At 38.5% G+C, this 21354-nt stretch overlaps 1 protein-coding gene across 2 annotated transcripts in view; it reads left to right on the forward strand.

Moving 5' to 3' along the window:
- LOC115219218 (stabilin-2) overlaps positions 1-15681 on the forward strand; it is a 165159-nt gene extending 149478 nt beyond the window's left edge. For both annotated transcript variants that reach the window (XM_036508412.1, XM_029789355.2), the window contains exons 44-45: positions 13952-14068; positions 15442-15681. In XM_036508412.1, coding sequence (XP_036364305.1) covers positions 13952-14068; positions 15442-15591 — 267 coding nt within the window. In that variant the 3' untranslated portion in view covers positions 15592-15681. The remainder of the gene's footprint in view (positions 1-13951; positions 14069-15441) is intronic.
- The last annotated feature ends 5673 nt before the right edge of the window (positions 15682-21354 follow it).

The raw sequence follows: 21354 nt of genomic DNA on the forward strand, positions 1-21354 counted from the left end.
TTCACTTTAAAACAATAGTAACAGGTGATTCTCAGGGTAAAAATTGTTAAAAAGAAGCTTCTACTCATGTAAATTGATTGCTATTGTTTGGATAGTTCCAATTAGATAAGTCCAGAAGTTAGGTCAAATACACATACATGCATAAGTACCATGAATTCCCATTCTACAAACTGGCAAACAATTCCATAAATACTTTACTGGGCAAGACTGGGAAGCAACTCTATTATCATTAATGTTACTTTTTAATTATTACTAACACTAAATATATCAATTGTTACTAACACTAATTCTTTTGATTATTACTAATTCAAAACTTAACTATTACTGACCCTAGTACTAACACTAAATATATTAACTGTTATTGATACTATCTATATTAATTATCTCCTAACGTAATAATGAGCGTAGTGTTTTTATATATTTGCGTATATATATATATTTGCCCAGAATCATGCCAGATGCGGAGGAGGTAAGAAAATTGTAATTCAGTGAAGGAGAAGTAGTGGGAGTAATAGCCCTGACTGAGAGGGAGTGAGAGAAAATAATAGCAATGAGAGAAAGGAGGAGGGGGAAAAAAATCAGTGTTTCAACTCTGTGTGAGTATATGTGTGTGTGTGTGTGAATGTTTGTATGTGTGATTATTATGTACCTTATAAGCCCCACCTTAGCGAAGGCGGAGGTATTGTTTGCAGTCATGTTTGTTTGTCCATGGACAAGATATCTCAAGAACCGCTGGATGGATTCAGATTAAATTTTCAGGGATGTTTGGCCCCTTGACTGGCACAAACTGATTAGATTTTGGGATCAATCTGGTATCAGACAAGGATTCTGGATTCTGGATTATTTTTCCGGTATTTTACTTCATTTTTGAGAGTTGCTGTGTCCATTTTTAGTATTCTCACTTCTGAGAGCGATCGATTTTATTCCAGATATTCTCATTTTAGAAATCATCTCTGGCTAATCATTGAGAGGATGTTGATGTTACCTTGGCAGAGGTTTGCACTCTCTGAGTGCTCTTGTTTATATATAAAATACTACAATTAGCCATCATTATTGACTGCACATGGTCAGCTAGTTAATAATACTAAATACATTAGTTTTATCAATACCAACTATATCAATTGCTACTAACACTATGCTGCTAAGCATAGCTCTATTAACGATTATCAATGCAAATAATCAAATGACTATTGTTAACTCTAGCTACATTAAAGGGTAGAGAGATTTGGTCTTTTTTAATTGCTACTAACCCTAACATGCCAGTAACTATCACTAACACTAACTCTCTACTAACCGTAACTAAAACTCACTGTTAACACTTGCTATTTTCAACACTTGCCGGAGCCTCGTGGAGCTTTTAGGTGTTTTCGCTCAATAAACACACACAATGCCCGGTCTGGGAATTGAATCCGTGATCCTCCGACCGCGAGTCCGCTGCCCTAACCACTGGGCCATTGCGCCTCCACAGCTCTGTTAAGTACTAGTAACACTAAATCTCTATTAGTCATTACTAACACCATTAAGAGTTACTTCAAATTTATCAACAGCAACAAAACATTAGCCGTATTAACTGTTACAAACACTAAGTCTGTTTAGAGTTAGTAGCACAAACAATAGTAACTATTACTGATCTTAATTTTAAAAGGAGCACTCCATCAGTTATGAGGACGAGGGTCCCAGCCAATATGATCAACGGAACAGCTTGCTTGAGAAATTAACGTGCAAATGGGTGAGCACTCCACAGACACGTCTACCCTTAATGTAGTTCTCAGGGAGATTCAGCATGACACGGAGTGTGACAAGGCTGGCCTTTTGAAATACAGGTACTACTCATTTCTACCAGCTGATTAGACTGGATCAATGTGAAATAAAGTGTCTTGCTCAAGGACACAACGTGTTGCCAGGAATTGAACTCACAACCTTACAATCGTGAGTTGAATGCCCTAACCACTACGCCATGTGCCTTGACAATCTTAATTTCATTCAATGTTAGTAACGTTAATTCTTGTTTCTTTTAACTCATTCTAACTCCATTACTTTATCGATTATTACTAACATGAACTCAATTAACTATCACTAACTTTAAATCTGTTAAGTGTTACTGAAATTGACTATGACCATCTCTAGCTCTACTAATACTCATCTAACTCTCATCATCATCATCATTTAACATCCATTTTCCATGTTGGCATGGGTTCATTAGATCAGTGCTTCTCATACTATCTGATGTGGCATACCAGCAGTTTTTTTTCTAATGTGCCAGTGACCAGTAATATTTCTTAGTAATATTAATTTATACCGGAAACAATATATATAATGAATATAATAAAAGTTGACAATTTTTTTTATCATATTTATTCTGTAAACAAATAATACAATATTACATAAGCATTTTATAATGTTTCTTTATTTTCTGGAAACCCGCCGTGTACCAGCAGCTGATGGCTCATGGACCGGCACTGGTCCGTGGACCACCACTTTGAGTAGCACTGCATTCGATGATTTGATAGGAGCTGGCAAAAATGGAGAGCTGCACCAGGCTCTAATTGTCTGTTTTGGCATGGTCTCTATGGCTGGATGCCTTTCCTAATGCCAGCAACTTTACAGTGCTTTTTAAGTCACACCAGCATGACAGCTTCTTCTGTGACGCCTGCATAGGTGCTTCTTATGTGGCGCCAGCATGAATGCTTTTTACATGGCACCAGAACCAGCAGGGTTGCCAAGTAACTTGCAAGACAAAATTGTTTCTAACAGTAACTATATTAACTCTTAAGAACATTGACTCTATTAACTAACACTAATATTAATTAATTTAACTGTTACTAACCCCAACTTTTTACATTCATTCACCCATCAATCCAACAACGACCGTCCAGTTATCCTGGTGTGGTCAGGCCTTGTGCATGCACAGAAGGGTCTTTGCCAATAAGGACAGGGAAATGAAGGCAGAAGTGAGAGATCTGTGTGCATTTTTCTTTCTGATTCACCTACATTGCTCAGCTGTTGTTATTCTGCTGGTATCACATGTCTCAAAGCTCTTGCAGGCTGCTGTATGCCATTCTGCCCTACCCAATGCTCTCAATTTCACTCTTTATGGTTGATGCTGAAGGGCCCCTAGCAAAGTTTTTAAAGTGTCTTTATACCCTTCTTCTGGCCTTCTCAGAAATGAAATCAAATGTAGCACAGTTTCTTTGGGAGCTTGTGGGTCAGTTATGTGAACTATATGACCTGCCCCAGTGCAATTGTGACTGCATCGGGATCATGTGGATGCTCAACAGTTCAGCACATATGTGTACCTCTGTGTTGGGTCTTCTACCCCACCATTTGATACCAAGAATTTTTCTGAGACCAGTGAAATGGAACTGGCTCAGCCTCCTCGTATGTCATTGGCAGACAGTCGAACTTTGCAGCCACAGCGTGGTAAGAACTCTAGTCTGATACACTTTCATCTTTATCTCTGAAGTGATGCGTCCCTTGATTCTAACACTAATTATTAACTGTTACTTGCACTGCTTCTATTTATGACAACTAGAATTAACTGTAGTTGTTAATATTAACCATAATTCTTATAAACAGTTATTAGCCTTAATCAACCTCAATATGTACGATTACCGTTGCTGTATGCAGGCAACTGAATGAATCACCGATATAAACTGGTTAAAGCGGTCAATGTAAATATATGCTGAACCATTGTCATGTGCTAATTGCTGATCTCAGCCGAGATGATGACTGTCGATGCAATCTAGTTGCTTGATTAAAAAAACCCCGTTGTCATGGAGTTAACATTTGCTAACATCACTGACTATATTAAACTGTTGCTAACACTAGTTCTCTATAAACTATTACTAACACTAACTTTCTATTAACAGCTACAAACATTTATTGTAATATAAATATCACTAACAATAACCTTATTAAGTGTTATTAAACCCTAATCATATTAAATAATAATAATCATTACTTATACAAATTTTCTGTTAATTGCACCTTTTTGATCTCAAGCACAGATTTTTAAAATTAGAACAGACCCATTGTTGTTAGGACTAACGTTTAATAAATGTTACTAATACTAACTATATTGACTGTTAATACTATCAATTGACTGTTACTTATATAAACCATTCTAACTACTACAAGCAGTAACACTCTAAGGTATTACTAACATTGGCTATATTAATTATTTTCTTTTTTCAAGCCTAGCCAGGCTCATGGACCCAGTTTCCTGGTTTCTGTGTTCCTTCCAGCTGGATGGGATGCCAGTCCATCACAGCATTACTCAAGAAACAGAGAGTGAGAGAAAGTTGTGGCGAAAGAATACAACAGGGGTTGCCACCACCCCCTGCCAGAGCCTCGTGGAGCTTTTAGGTGTTTTTGCTCAATAAACACACACAATGCCCGGTCTGGGAATCGAAATCCTCCGACTGCGAGTCCGCTGCCCTGAGCACTGGGCCATTGCGCCTCCACTATATTAATTATTACTAACATTAATTATATTGACTGTTATTAACACAAAATCTTTATTAACTGTTAACTGCTACTAATACTAACTCTTTTAACTGTTACTAGCACTAAATTTGTTAACTATTACTAACTCTAACTATACAAATTGTTAATAGCAGTAACTCACTATTGTCACTAACACTAACACCATTAACTGCTAGTAGTGTTAACTCTGTTAAATGTTACCAATTCAAATCCTAATAACTGTTGCTAACACTCATTTTAATTATCTACTCCAAATACAAATTCTGCTGACACTAACTCTATATTAACCATTACTAATACTACTGTTATGAATACTAACTCTATTGAGTGTTATAAACACTTCTTATTAACTCTTATGGATACGAGCTCCGCATTAAGTGTTTCTGATGCTAACTCTATTAACTGTTGCTAATGCTAACATTGACACTCCATCGGTTACGACAACGAGGGTTCCAGTTGGTCTGATCAATGGAACAGCCTGCTCATTAAACTAACATGCAAGTGGCTGAGTATTCCACAGACATGTGTACCCCTAATGTAGTTCTCGGCAAGATTCTGCATGACAGAATATAACAATATATAACCTTTGAATTAAAGGTACAACTCATTTTTGCCAGCTGAGTGGACTGGAGCAATGTGAAATAAAGTATCTTGCTCAAGGACACAATATGTCACTAAGTATTGAACTCATGACCTTACAATCAAGAGCTGAATACCCTAACGACTATTAACTGTTACTAATGCTAATCTTATCATCCATTACATTAACTCTTTTAACCCTCACTGTCAATAATTGCCTTAAGGTTTACTTTAACCATTTTCATACTGACCTGGTTGAAACTGCCTCTGATCAAATATTAATGGTATTAACCCTTTCAATACCAACCCGGCTGAAACCACCCCTGGCTCTGTTGTACAAATGTCTTGTTTTCATAAGTCTTGAATTAAAATCTTCCACCAAACCTTAGTCACAATTTATGTTCTTAACACTAGCTTAATGATAACTAAGTTATTTTACTAAATTCTTTGTTATATTTAAACTTAATTGAAAAAAACACAGAACATCTCAACAGAAATATGGTAACAAAAGGGTTAACAAATGATTAATTCAACCATTTTCATACTGACCCAGTTGAAACCACCTCTGGCTTTGTAGTACAAATGTCTTTTTTTCATAAGTTTTGAATTAAAATCTTCCACCAAACCTTAGTCGCAATTTATGTTCCTGACACTAGCTTAACCCTTTCATTACTGTATTTATTTTGAGATGTTCTGTGTTTCTTTCAATTACTTTAAATATAACAAAGAATTTAGTAAAATAACATATTTATCATCCAGCTAGTGTTAGGAATATAAATTGTGACTAAGGTTTGGTGGAAGATTTTAATTCAAAACTTATGTAAACAAGACATTTGTACTCAGAGCCAGAGCCGGTTTCAGCCGGGTTGGTAACGAAAGGGTTAATGATAACTAAGTTATTTTATTAAATTCTTTGTTATATTTAAAACTAAGAATAATCGCTATCTTTTTGTAAAATTCTTCATTTAGTTCCCACACATACAAACACTAATGGCATACATGCATATACATACACCTCAACTCTCTCTCACACACATCATGTCTGATCGTGTGAGTGTGTGCACATGCCAGTAGCATTCATTTGAACCTCTGTCTATCTGTCTTGTGCTCTCTATCACACACATACACACCTTTGCCATCCCTTTTCCACAGCATGACAGGTGTTTTTAAACCACAGGAATTTATCTTTAGCATTGATGATGATGATGATTTTATTATAATCAAAAATAGAAGATGGTACTAACACGTTAACTACAAGGTTTTGATAGAAAACCCTCCCATACTTTACATGCTCATTGGTGTGATGCTAGTAAAGCTGGGCATTTAGCAATGGTGTATTCATGGAGCTAATATTTAACTGATTCTTCTCCAGTTGCCATCATGGCCTGTACAAGTTATTACTAACATTAACTATATTAAATGTTGCCAAACCTAAATCTATCAACAATTCTTAATACTAACTCTATTAATTATTACTAACACTATTAAATGTTAATAATACTGACTACTGACTGTTTTCAAAATTAAATACTGTTATCCACACTAGGCCTATGAACTTTTACTATCACTAACTGTTACCAAAACTAACCTGTAAAATGTGGGGTAGGCTTGCCACACCCTGTATAACTGACACTGACTCTTAATTTTTACTAACACATCCTCATCATCGTTGTCGTCATTGTCATTTAATGTCTGCTTTCCATGCTGGCATGGGTTGGATGGTTTGACTGAGGACTGGCAAGGCGGGAGGTTGCACAAGGCTCCAGTATGGCAAGGATTCTACAGCCTGGTGTCCTTTCTAATGCCAAACACTCTGAGAGTGTAGTGGGTGCTTTTTATGTGCCACTGTCACAGGCGCCAGTCAGGTGGCACTGGCATCGACTATGCTTGAATGGTGCTTTTTACGTGTAATCAGCATGGGTGCCAGTAAGGTGACACTGGTATTGGCTACACTTGAATGGTACTTTTTACATGCCAGTGACACAGGAGTCAGTCAGGCAGCACTGGCATCAGCTATGCTTGAATGATGCATTTTATGTTGCACCGGCATAATGATTACAAACTAATATTGGTCTGAAATTTTGGCACAAGGCCAGCAATTTCAGGGAAGGGAGGAAGTTGATTACATCAACCCCAGTGTTCAACTGGTACTTATTTTATAGACCCTGAAACAATGAAAAGCAAAGTCAACCTTAGCAGAGTTTGAACTCAGAATATAAAGACAGATGAAATGCAACTAAGCATTTGTCTGGCATGCTAACAATTCTTATTTCATTATTGCCCACAAGGGGCTAAACAGAGAGAGGGGATAAACAAGGACAGGCAAAGGGATTAAGTCGATTATATCTACTCCAGTGCATAACTGGTACTTAATTTATCAACCCTGAAAGAATGAAAGGCATAGTTGACCTCGGCAGAATTTGAACTCAAAACGTAACGGCTGACGAAATACCACTAAGCATTTTGCCCGGTGTGCTAACGATTCTGCCAGCTTTTCTACCTTACTATAAATTAATATTTAAAGTAATTACAAAAAGTTAGAAGCTTTAAATTTTACAAGTAGAAATTACTAACTGTTACTAACGTTAACTCTATAAACTGTTACTACATTCAATGTATGAATAGTAGGCATAGGAGTGGCTGTGTGGTAAGTAGCTTGCTTACGAACCACATAGTTCCGGGTTCGGTCCCACTGCGTGGCACCTTGGGCAAGTGTCTTCTACTATAGCCTTGGGCCAACCAAAGCCTTGTGAGTGGATTTGATAGATGGAAACTGAAAGAAGCCCATCGTATATATGTATATATATATATGCATGTGTGTGTCTGTGTTTGTCCCCACCAACATCGCTTGACAACTGATGCTGGTGTGTTTTCGTCCCTGTAACTTAGAGGTTCAGCAAAAGAGACTGATAGAATAAGTACTAGGCTTACAAAGAATAAGTCCTGGGGTAGATTTGCTCGACTAAAGGCAGTGCTCCAGTATGGCCACAGTCAAATGACTGAAACATGTAAAAGAGAGAAGCTAGAGAGACTTGTATATAGTTGCTTGTGCAAATGTTGTTAATCAAAAGCCCCACCTACTGGATACTGGCGGGTTTCTATGGGAGAATGTACACCTGCACACTGTTTGGGGGGGGGGGGCTTCTGTATACATTCACTCTTGATGACCTTTAAGATAGTTACTAACAATCTTTATTGTTACTACCTTCAAATGTATCCATAGCAACTAAACATTATTTAAATAATTGTTGCTAGCACTAACTCTGTCAATTGTTTTCATCTAACTGTTGTAAAATTTAGTGAAACTAGTTGTGTTAATGATTACTAACACTAATTATAAACTGCTGCTAACACTCATTCTGTGTTAACTATTGCTAACACCAACTCTATTAACGGTTACTAAAACTATCTGTATTAACTGTTGCTAAAATAATTTCATTAATTGTTAAATCAACTTAATCAACTGTTGCTAATGGTAACTGTGTTACCAGCTGCTAATATTAATTCTATTAACTGATACTAACATTAACTCTGTTAATTGTTGCTAATGCTGATACCATTAAATTTACTAACCCTAACTTTGTGTTAGCTCATGCTATAAGTAACTCTACTGACTGTTGCTAACACCAACTCTATTAAGCTGTTACTACTACTAAATATATTAACATAAACACCATTAACTGTTAAACTAATCATATATACTAATACATTCACAAAATATATTTAAGTTAACTAACAGTAATTCTAGCAAACTGTAAATTGATTGACAACCCCTAACCTTAACTTTTAGAAAGCATTGGCCATGTAGTGAACCCTGGCAGTCAAGCAGCAAAGCAAAACAGAAAAGGGATTTAATGAGAGTAATCTCCCTCAACCTTTTAGAAAGTTCTCGAATATTCTAGAAACTTCCAGTTGACATAGAATCCCTTTTCCGTTTTGCTTTCCTGCTTGACTGCCACTAAGGTTCACTACAGCCATTACTAACCTGTTTTCATTAACTACTAGTATTACTAACTTTTTAGACTGTTATTAACCATACTAATAGTAACTACTAATACAAGCTATATTAACTATTGCTAGTACTAACAATATTAACTTTTAGTAATCTTAATTGTATTAAATGCTAGTAACCATATTCTGTTAAATTTTTCTAATTCTGTTAGTAACACTGGTTCTCTTAGTACTTCTTAACACTATTAACTGTTAGAAACTTTAACTGCTAATTCTCCTTTATACTAATTCAGTTAATAGTTACAAACACTTAATTAACTATTCCTATTACAAACTCTATTACTAACATTAACTATATTAAATGTTGTCAAACTTAAATGTATCAACTATTCTTAATACTAACTCTATTAAATGTTAATAATACTGACTGTTGTCAAAACTAAATACTGTTATCCATTCTAGACCTATTAACTTTTACTATCACTAACTACACTAACTGTTACTAAAAACTAATCTGATCAAATATTACTGGTATTAACCCTTTCGATACCAACCCGGCCAAAACCGGCTCTGGCTCTGTGGTACAAATGTGTTGTTTTCATAAGTTTTGAATTAAAATCTTCCACCAAACCTTAGTCACAATTTATGTTCCTAACACTAGCTTAATGATATCTAAGTTATTTTACTAAATTCTTTGTTATATTTAAAATTAATTGAAAAAACACAGAGCATCTCAAAAGAATTATTTTAACAAAAAGATTACAATAACGATAAACGTCAGCCTTTTCAAGCCTAGCCAGGATCATGGGCCCGGTTTCCATGGCATTTGTGTTCCCCCCAGCTGGACAGGACGCCAGTCCATCGCAGCATTACTCAAGAAACAGGAAGAGAGAGTGAAAGAAAGTTGTGGCGAAAGAGTACAACAAGGGTCGCCACCACCCCCTGCTTGAACCTCGTGGAACTTTTAGGTGTTTTCGCTCAATAAACACACACAACGCCCAGTCTGGGAATTGAAACCACAATCCTCCGACCATGAGTCTGCTGCCCTAACCACTGGGCCATTGCACCTTCACAACAAAAGGATTAGCAAATGATTAATTTAACCCTTTTGATATCAACCCAGTTGAAACCACCTCTGGCTTTGTAGTACAAATGTCTTTTTTTCATAAGTTTTGAATTAAAATCTTCCACCAAATCTTAGTCACAATTTATGTTCCTAACACTAGCTTAATGATAACTAAGTTATTTTACTAAATTCTTTGTTATATTCAAAATTAATTGAAAAATACACAGAACATCTCAAAATAAATACAGTAACAAAAAGAGTTAATTTAATTAATGACTACTAACATTAACCCAGTTATTAATTGTTGGTGGCACGTAAAAAGCACCTACTCCACTCTTGGAGTGGTTGGCATTAGGAAGAGCATCCAGCTGTAGAAATCTTGCTAGATCAGATAGAAGCCTGGTGCAGCCTCCTGGCTTGCCGGTCTTCAGTCAAACCGTCCAACCCATGCCAGCATGGAAAGTAGACATTAAACGATGATGATGATTAATATTGGCGATATTAACTGCTATAAACTTTTAAGTTGATGTGGTTCACAGGATGAGCTTCTGGATCCTCAGAAGTTTCCCGTTCAGAGAGCAAAATGTCATCGTTCCCCTCTTCCACTCCTTTGTATGGCTACACCTAGAATAGTGCTGCCCTTTGTGGACTCCTAATGCCAAACAAAACATTATAAGAACTGAGTCGCCCCCGAGAGCATTCACTAAATATACAAAAGCAGGAGTAATCTTGATCATTGGGAGTGCATTAAAACATTGAATCTCTATTCTTTCCGGCACTGTTGTGAGCTCTACATAATTTGCACAATGTGGAAAATATACAACTAGCATTGCCCAAACAATCCTAACATTAGATTCAGAATTCGTCTAAGGCTGGGGGTATTTGTCATACAATTGAGGCTCACAACACATAAATTCACTGCAACACAATACTTTTTCACAATAGGCCCTGCTCTATTGAACATAATCCCAAAACAAATCAAAACATTCACCTTCAAACAAAACCTTCTTCAAAGGATACCAGATAAACCACATATATCTGGGTACATCTCAGTAAACAACAACTCCCTTCTTGCATGGGCCATGATACTACAAAACTTGTCTTGAAAATGACTTGACAGATCCTATCAGGTGGTGCTATTAAGTTAGACATGCCCAGGGGCCATTCTTTGGCTGAAACACATCTAAGTCATCTGACTCTGTTAACTAAGTTTGTTAACAGCTATTAACACTATTAACTCCTCATGAACTACATGAGTAAAAGCACACCAAGCGGTGCCATAAAGGACATGTGTTTCTGCATTGTTACACTTCATCATCCACAGACACCAAATCCCAACTCTATGTCTTTGCACACATCTTTATATATAAAAGTGAGGTTGTGTGCTGTCTGTCTCCTACGATTTAGATTCCTAACCACTCCCACATTTTGCGGTGCAGTTTAACCAAAACCGGGTATCTTATAGTTGTGATTCATATCGAGCCCTTCTGGGTATTAGCGCGCGTCTACGATTTAAAAAATAATTTACCATCAATTTTTCCCCATTTTTAATGCATTTTTGGCATATATAAGGGAAGTAACTCTCTAAAAAGTTATTATTAAATCTCAGAACGTAAAAAACCACAGTAACAACTCCCTTTGTGGTTAGCCATATTGAGATGGCTATTATACTTTACATCTCTAAAAATGTTTATATAGTTATTTCCCTTACAAACCCAAGCAACGCCGGGCGATACTGCTAGTTGTCTATAAAAGATTTTCGTCTCAGACAATTACTTCAGTGAAGATCTTCCCACATTTGAACATACATAGTTGTATTAGATATAAATGTACACAGCTCTATTTCAATCAATGCTGTTTAGTATGCCTTTAATTTATTAATTCCAGCTTGACAAAGCTTTACCTCATCATCGCTTAATGTCCACTTTCCATGCTGGCTTGGGTTGGACGGTTTGACCGAGGACTGGCAAGCCAGGAGGCTGCACCAAGCTCCAATATGATCTGGTAAAGTTTCTACAGCTGGATGCCCTTCCTAACATCAACACCAGCAAATTCATTATTTTGTGTTTGCATAGGAGAACATCAGCTCTTAATGGGCGATGGATGACATGCTGTTGCCGATGAAGTGTAACAACACAGAATCGTATGTCCTATAGTTGGACAATATCATTCACAACCCAGCTGATAACCCCTTAAAGACAATTTTCCCAAAACTTGTCTACAAGGGGAATTTCTCTTCCAGGCAGTTACTGACGTGAAGATCCTTCAATGGTTTGAGTGTACACAAAATCATCATTTAATGTCCATGTTCCATGCTGGCATGGGTTGGACAGCTTGGCAGTATCTGTCAGAGCCAAGGACTGTGTTGTGCTGCAGTATCTCATTTGGCCCTTCATCATCATCATCATCATTGTTTAACGTCCGTTTTCCGTGCTAGCACGGGTTGGACGGTTCGACCGGGGTCTGGGAAGCCAGGGGCTGCACCAGGCTCCAGTCTGATCTGGCAGAGTTTCTACAGCCGGATGCCCTTCCTAACGCCAACCACTCCGCGAGTGTAGTAGGTGCTTTTTACGTGCCACCTGCACAGGTGCCAGGGGGCTCTGGCATCGGCCACGATCGGTTGGAGCATTTAACGTGCCACCGGCACGGAAGCCAGCCAAGGCTATGTAGATACTGAATGTGTTTTTTTTTTTTGGTGCAATACCAGCATTAGTGAAAATGCCATGCAGCCTGTAAGACTAAGACCCCTTCAGGTGAGTATGGCTACACTACAGAAGGGGGCAGCTTTATACTAGGGAAATGAAGGGGTCAGAACAGGACATGTTTCTTGTTGTAGATGAGCAACATGTCTATTCATATTAAAGAAGAAAGATATAAATAGTGGGTGTAAAGTCAGGGTAGACCCTCAAGTTGCGAAGTGAGTCGAAGTATCAATGAGAAAATAAACAACAAAAGAGGCTTTGTTTTAACAAGACTTAGTGATGTAAATAATAATAATAATAATAATAATCAATGGCTGCAGAAAATGCATCAAAGCCAAGTGCTTTTCGAAATACACTGGATTTCAGGGCAGTTGAAATCCCAATAACACTACAAGGTAATGTAACATTTAGTAATTCTGTTTTGTCTTTGGTTGTTTCTAAAGTTCATTCAGTACTGCAAACATAGAAATAATTAATGTAATTTTTTTTATATTCCATATGAAAGTTATCTTTTAATGTCCATTTTCTATGCTGGCATGGGTTGGACGGTTTGACAGGAGCTAACCAGCCAGAGAGTGGCACCAGGTTCCAATTGTCTGTTTCACCATAGTTTCTACAGCTGGATGCCCTTCCTAATGCCAAGCACTTTACAGAGTGTACTGGGTGCTTTTTACATGGTGGTAGGGCTGCCTCAGGTGACCCTACCAGGAACTGAAGTTCCCAATGGCATAGCTCTGACATTGCCTGTTTACACCACCCTACCGTTTTGAGGAGGAGTTGGACTTTAGGGTAGCTTAGTGGTTAGGGCATTCAGCTCATGATTGTTAGGTCATGAGTTCAATTCCCAGCAGCATGTTGTGTCCTTGAGCAAGACACTTTGTTTCACATTGCCCCAGTCCACTCAGCTGGTAGAAATGAGTAGTACTTGTATTTCAAAGGGGCCAGCCTTGTCACACTCTGTTTCAAGCTGAATCTCCCTGAGAACTATGTTAAGCGTATGTGTGTCTGTGGAGTGCTCAGCCACTTGCATGTTAATTTAATGAGCAGGCTGTTCCGTTGATTGTGTAAATGTGAACCCTTGTCTTTGTAGAAACTTGTTTGTCTCTCACAATGAATCATTAAATATTTCCCATTTCTTTAACGTTTTTCTTGTTCCTTCTCTCGACAGGTTGTGGGGGTCGTCTTAGGTGTGTTTTCAGTGTTACTCATTATCCTGTTGATTGTTCTATACAAGAAATATGCATCGAATATCTTCCTCTGTGACATTTGGCAAAGATATAGAATGGTAAGTATTTAGATGCCTTTATAAAGGAATTCTCCGTGCCGGTGGCACGTAAAAAGCACCATCTGATCGTGGCCATTGCCAGCCCCACCTGGCCCCCGTGCCAGTGGCACATAAAAAGCACCATCCGTCCGTGGCCGTTTGCCAGCTCCGTCTGGCACCTGTGCGGGTGGCACGTAAAAAGCACCCACTACACTCTCGGAGTGGTTGGCGTTAGGAAGGGCATCCAGCCGTAGAAACACTGCCAGATCAGACTGGGCCCGATGCAGCCTTCTGGCTTCACAGACCCCAGTTGAACCGTCCAACCCATGCTAGCATGGAAAGCGGATGCTAAATGATGATGATGATGATGTATGGTTGTGAAGTTAAGAAACTTGTTTTGCATCTGTGTTTCTAGGTTCAATCCCATGGTTTATCAGCAGCCTGGGCCGAGTGTGTTCAACCATAGCCTCGGGTTGCACATGAAATTTGGTTGAGATCTGTGCATAAACCCTTCACACACACAAATACACATATCAAAGTGTGTGTGTGTGTGTGTGTGTGTGTGTGTGCATGCATGGGTGTTTACATTCTGCACTGAGACGACAAGTTTCCCTGTAACTCTGTCCTTTCAAAGCAAAGTGGAATAAAACTCCCTGACTTGAAAAAAACAAAAAGATAAGTTTCAAGACAGAAAGAGCAATGCCTCAGTAATAACCCATGCTAGCATGGAATCATGGATGTAAAACAAATGATTATATATATATGTGTGTGTGTGCATGTATTTTGTTGAATGCTCTATTGTACTATAGAATATATCTTATAGAATATCTAGTCAACATTGTACATACAGACAAATGTAGACCATGTCTTTATATAGAATACCTTCATGGACAGAAAAAGAGGGATTGGTCAGTCTAGTTTTGATCCTATGGTGGATTTTTGTTGGCAAATGAGCATCCTTTTTAACTAACCACAAGACATTGCTCATAGATCCACTATTGTTAAGGGCTTCAGTAAAACAGATAGACCAACTTAAATATATAAATAGAAAGTATATACAAATAAATACATATGTACCTTGGATCATAGGGTGAGATGCTGTGCTTGAGGAGACTTTTTGAGTCAAGTACACCAACATCAAAATCAAATCAAATTACAATCAAATGGAAATTTTAGTTGTGACCCCCATGCCGCTGGCTCGTAAAAAGCACCATCCAAATGTGACCAATGCCAGTGCTGCCTTGACTGGCTTCCGTACAAGTGGCATGTAAAAAGCACCATCCAATTGTGGTTGATGCCAGCTCCCCTGGCCCCTGTGCCGGTGGCACATAACAAGCACCCACTACATTGTGTGTGTGTATAACAAATTATTTCTGTATTTTTTTTATTTTTAGACATCAGATTCTGAAATTTCATTTTCCCACCTGAAAACCCACGAAAGCCATGAAATGCTTGACCAATTAGAGCAGCCATTAACTACAGATATACAGAACCAGATCTACGACACAGAAGAACTGCTTCTTGAAGAGCGGACCTTGGACTAGCAACCCACCAATATTAATGTCTGAAAGACACTTCAACTACAATCTAGGAGGATCTATTGTAAATAAATGGCAGAGACCTTTACAAAAATAGCATTTGACAATTTATTCAATTTTTTGCAGTTTTAATTTCCCCCTTTTCAGTGGTTCTCAACCTTATTAATATGTAGGTCAGGTCCAAAATCAGGATTTATTTTTTTAGGGAGCCACACCAAAAAAAGCAGAACACAAATCAACTAAAGAAAAATTTATTATATTTACAAAGGGAAGACTTGAAGGCCGCAGTGGAGAATCATTGGCTTAAACACTATTCTTTCAGTTGTTGGACAGCAACCATACTGGAGCACATTCTTCGAAGGATTTTTACTCAAACTAACCCCAGCACTTTTTAAGTCTCATCCTTATTTAACTGGTCTCTTTCTGCTACATCACTAAGCTACAGGGATGGAAACAAACCAACACCACTTGTCAAGAGGAGGGAGAGGCAAACACAAATACTTAAAAACTCTTTCAAGTAAGCATGGCAGAAAGAATGCAAAGGAAAAGGATGTAGTGGCTTTGATGTGTCAACCCACTAATCTCGCCTTGCCTTCACCTTCTCCTTCATACCTCTATGGTTCCCGCCAAGCTCCTTTTCTCTCACTGCTTCCCCCAACCCTGCCTCTCTCTCTTCCCTTCCATGAAACCCCCACATCCCATTTTCCTCAGCTTCAGATCCTTGTTACCCTCATTTCTTTCTCAATCTTAAGCCCCTTCTTTTACTCCTTAACATAGGACAATGCTAGATTACTCCAACACACTCCACCCTGTCACTCTTCTACCCTCCCCCTCTCTCATTTCTTCCTTCAGTTGTGGTACGTCTTTAGGTCTTGCCAGTTGTAAGGCAACCTCACTAATGCTGGTGTCATAAAAAAAAAGAGCACTTGGTAAACCCTGTAAAGTGAAAAGCATGGCATCCACTTGTAGAAACCATACTAAAACTGAGACACTGGAGCATCAGACCCTTTCAAACCTTCCAACCCATGACAGCATAGAAGACGAAAGCAAAATAATATATGCTTAGCTGTATTTCATGTCTATATGTTCTGAGTTCAAATTCTGCTACGGTCAAGTTTGCTTTTCATCCTTTTGGGATTGACAAATTAAGTACCAGTTGCATACTGGGGTCGATCTAATTGACCTGCCACCTCCCCCAAAATTTTGGGCCTTGTGCCTAGAGAAGAAAAGAATATTTTGGTAACTTCAAGGCAGCGAGCTGGCAGAACTGATAGCACGCCGGGCGAAATCCTTAGTGATATTTTGTCTGTCCACCAAGGTCAACTTTGCCTTCCATCCTTTCAGGGGTGGATAAATTAAGTACCAGTTATATACTGGGGTCAATCTAATTCACTGCCCTCATCCCCCAAAATTTCAGCCCTTGTGCTTAGAGTAGAAAAGAATATATATCGCATCATCACTTGAGGCCCACTTTCCAGGCTGATGTGGGTCGAATGGTTATAAAGTTACTGATGCAAAAACAGAAAAATTTACAAATCATTATCTCAGACATCATACAGTCAAGAAGTTTGCTTTTCAAGCACATCACTTCAGGTTCAAGTCTACTGCACTGCATTTCAATCAAGTGCCTTCTACTGTAGCCCAAGGCCATCAAAAGGCTTGTGAATGAATTTGGCAGACAGAAACTGAAGGAGCCCATTGAATGTGTCTCTCCTTGTGACACTGCATTATAGTAGTGTCACTGTCATTCATTTCCAGTATTTAGTGAAAGCACATCTGATCATGGGGTTGGCAACAGGAAGGGCATCCAGCTGTTGAAATTCTGCTTTAACCCTTTTAGTGTTCAGATTACTCTGTTAAATGTAAAACTTTTCACTCAAATTGTTTTTAATTAATCATGCATTATCTTATAGCATTGAGGTTTCAATGATGTGATTATTTTTAAAATGTCAATGTAGATTAGGTGTGAGAGGCTAGATATCACCCATCTGAATATAAAACATAGAATATTTGGGCTGGATATGGCCGGTCTAAACACTAAACGGTTAATAAACTCCATCTGGCCTTTGTAAGCATGAAAAACTGATGCTAGATGATGATTTGTTGAAGTATTTGAAACCTGAGATGGTTTTGGGTGTCTCAGGGATGATGTCTTTCACCATTATTTCACCTTCATATCTAACAGTTTCCTCTCTCTCTCGCTCTCTCAATAATCTGAGGGTTTAGATTTCTTCACTGAAAGCTTTAGAATTGGGTGCAAGGGATTCTTGTTTAGCCACAAGTTGGTCCTGAATGAGCAAAACTTATTGAGACAACCTTCTCGATAAATCTGTTCCCCTCTCTTAACACTTCACCCAGTCAGCACTCCTATTTTGTTTTCAGTCAAAGCAGATCTTTAGTTGAATTACAAAATGACCCCTTTATGCTGTTGACACACAACTCTGCCCCCCACCCACCACAAAAAAACAGTGCACTCTGTAAAGTGGAGTAATCTTATTGAGCGGAGAGGACGAGACATCCTCTGGAGTGGTGCAATGGAAACAATGTACCCAGAACACTTTGTCAAATTGTTGGTGTTAGGAAGGACACCCAACTGTAGAAATCATATGAATGGTGAGACATAGGGGCAAGGCAAGCTTATTTGTTGGATCCTGCTGGACTGTCTGAACCAGTGGTTTCCAACTGGGGCCCCATATAAGATGTTGTTGCTAAAGTTTACGTACAATAAATTGGTTATACTTCTCCAACAGACAAAATACAGTTCTATATTTAAGAGATGAGGAATTATGTACATTATTTACATTTGATGGATATTTGTCATCTTGTTTGTTGTTAACACGTTTCTGCTGATGAGCCCTCCAGCCTTCATCAGGTTTCTCGGGGAAATTTTGAACCTTGGTTAAGAGTGCGGGCTACTAACCACAAGATTCCGAGTTCGATTCCAGGCAGTGACCTGAATAATAATAACATCATCGAAAAATACCTTAGGAATGAGAACCCAGGTTCGAAATTTCCCCAAGACACCTGAAGGCTGGAAGGTATATCAGCTGAAATGTGTTAACAACAAACAAGATGAGGACAAATATCTGTCAATTGTAAAAAAACAGACAAAACATTAATCTTTCTTTTACGATTCCTATAAAAATACAACAGGGCTTTTAAAACATTGAATGGCAGGTTCCAGTTGAGTAAAATAGGAATCAAAAAGGGTCCAAAGGCAAACAATGGTTGAGTATCACTGGACTGAACCATAACAGCATAGAAAACAGACACGAAATGATATCTAAGACTACATTATACATGTCCCTTTTACTTTAGGTTGGTAATATATAATTTGAGGGAGATTTATCTCTAATTGGCAGCTTGTTGAGCAACAACCTGTAGGCTTCTTGTGCACTGATGTTGCCTCAGGACCACATTTATGAATGGAAAGCAGTCCAGTAGTTACTGAAGCTACGTATAGTTGTGTACCTCTCTGTGCCATGTGAATTCTCCAAAGAGAGTATTGGAACAATTCATAAAGTTGAAATTATGGATAGCAATGTTTAAATAACTCCACTCTTGTGATCATTAACAAAACTCTAGCTGAATAATGATCCCACTGCACTCTTATGGTCCCATGTAAAAAGCACGGGTGCTGGTGCTTTTTAAGTACCAGCTGAGTACTGGGGGTTGATGTAATTGACTTACCCCTCCCTCAAAATTGCTGGCCTTGTACCAAAATTTGAAACCAATATCTAATAAATCATAAAGGCCAGTAGTGGTCAGCAACATCTTAATGTCCCGGTGATATTTAGTTATAGTCTTGTTATATCCTTGAGAACCAACTTTGCCTTTAATCCTTGAAGGGAGGGCCATATAACTTAAGCATCAGGAGTTCCATCTAAAACATGGTTTTCATCATCATCATCATCATCATGGGTTGGACGGTTCAACTGGGGTCTGGGAAGCCAGAAGGCTGCACCAGGCTCCAGTCTTATCTGGCAATGTTTCTACAGCTGGATGCCCTTCCTAACGCCAACCACTCCGTGAGTGTAGTGGGTGCTTTTTACGTGCCACCTGCACAAAGTAAGATAGGGGTTATGAAATTTTGTACTATAAAATTATAAATTCATTTTTTTTTTAAACATATAAAATATAACTTTAATATTTATTACCTGAGCATGATTGTTACCAGTGTCGCCTTACTGGCACTTGAAAAAACATTCAAGCAAGGTCGTTGCCAGTACTGCTTGACTGGCCCCCGTGCTGGTGGCATGTAAACGCACCCACTACACTATCGGAGTGGTTGGTATTAGGAAGGGCATCCAGCTGTAGAAACTCTGCCAGATCAAGATTGGAGCCTGGTGCAGCCATCTTGTTCGCCAGCCCTGTCATTCGTCCAACCCATGCTAGCATGGAAAGCGGACGTTAAACGATGATGATGATTTGTCATACAACACTTAAAAGGAAGAGAAATTGAGGGATGAGGCTTTATGCCAGGTGAAGCGAAGAGAGGTTAGTGTATGCTAGAATAGCTACCTTGCTAGGGGACATACATGGCTACCCCAGATGGAAAAGAAGAGAGAAAAGATATAGTGGTGAAGATGTATCAGTAGATACCCTCAAGTATTAGGAAGGTGAATATAAGTGGAAGTCATATTGTAAATGATACCCTGTTGGTGCTGGTACCACATAAAAAGCACCCAGTACACCCTGTAAAATGGTTGGCATTAGGAAGAGCATCCTGCTACAGAAACCAAATCAAAACAGACTGGAGCCTGGTGTGGCCCTCAACCTTACCAGCTCCTGTCAAACTATCCAACCCATGACAACATGAAAATGGATGTATGAGGAAGGTGTCTGTTTTGACACCTTCCTCATACAGCCCCTGGTCAGCCCTATTCAAGTGGACCTATCATTGAAGATGCTTCAGCTGTGACCATCTCTTTGTTTTTTTAGTATATCCATGACTACATAATCCAACTTTTTAAGACAACAGAGTAATTTTAGGGAGATTTGGCTATTATATTTAGCAGTCAAGTGATGACTAAGGAGAAGCCTTCTTGTTGGATTGTCATATCTTCTGAGATTGAAAAACAAAAAGTATAATTAGGACAAGTGGTAAAAAGGCCGATGCCTCATTAACCTCTTAACCAGCCAAGCTATAAAGGACAATTTATGCTATGTAAACATTACAGGGTGATGATCTTCCTTCTGATTAAAGCACAAGGCCAGTTTTGTCTTGGTGTAAAAGATGGGCGATGGGTCAGAGCAAATATTCTGCTCAATACCACAGATTTGCCCGTTAGTTGCTTGACCATAACCAGTTGAGCATGTCTTCAGTGGTTGATATGTGCAGGAGTAGTGGAGGAATATTGTATAAGGTAAGAGGGATTGTTTGAGGTTTGAATAATTCACCCTTGGAAACGTGTGTGTTTCATTCATCATGCTTTAACAAACTTTGGTCGGGGACATTTGAATGGAAAATTCTACTTTGGCCCCATCTGCAAGTTCATCTGCTGTTTATCTTGATAAGAGGTCACCATTTCGTGCACATATAATTGTGATGCATGTACCTGGTGTACCCTTACCAGAGGGTTAGTGATGATGGGTATATTGAGCTTCATATATGTCTAGTCCAGTGCCACTTTGATGGCATGTGCTGCTCTCTCACATAATAATAATAATAATAATAATGATAATAATGATGATAATAATAATAATAATAAATGCCCTGATGCAGTACCAGGCAGTGGCTCTCATGGCTTCTGATCTTAACTGATTGGA

Source organism: Octopus sinensis, linkage group LG1 (genome assembly GCF_006345805.1).
Source record: "Octopus sinensis linkage group LG1, ASM634580v1, whole genome shotgun sequence".
Classification (NCBI taxonomy): Eukaryota; Metazoa; Mollusca; class Cephalopoda; order Octopoda; family Octopodidae; genus Octopus; species Octopus sinensis.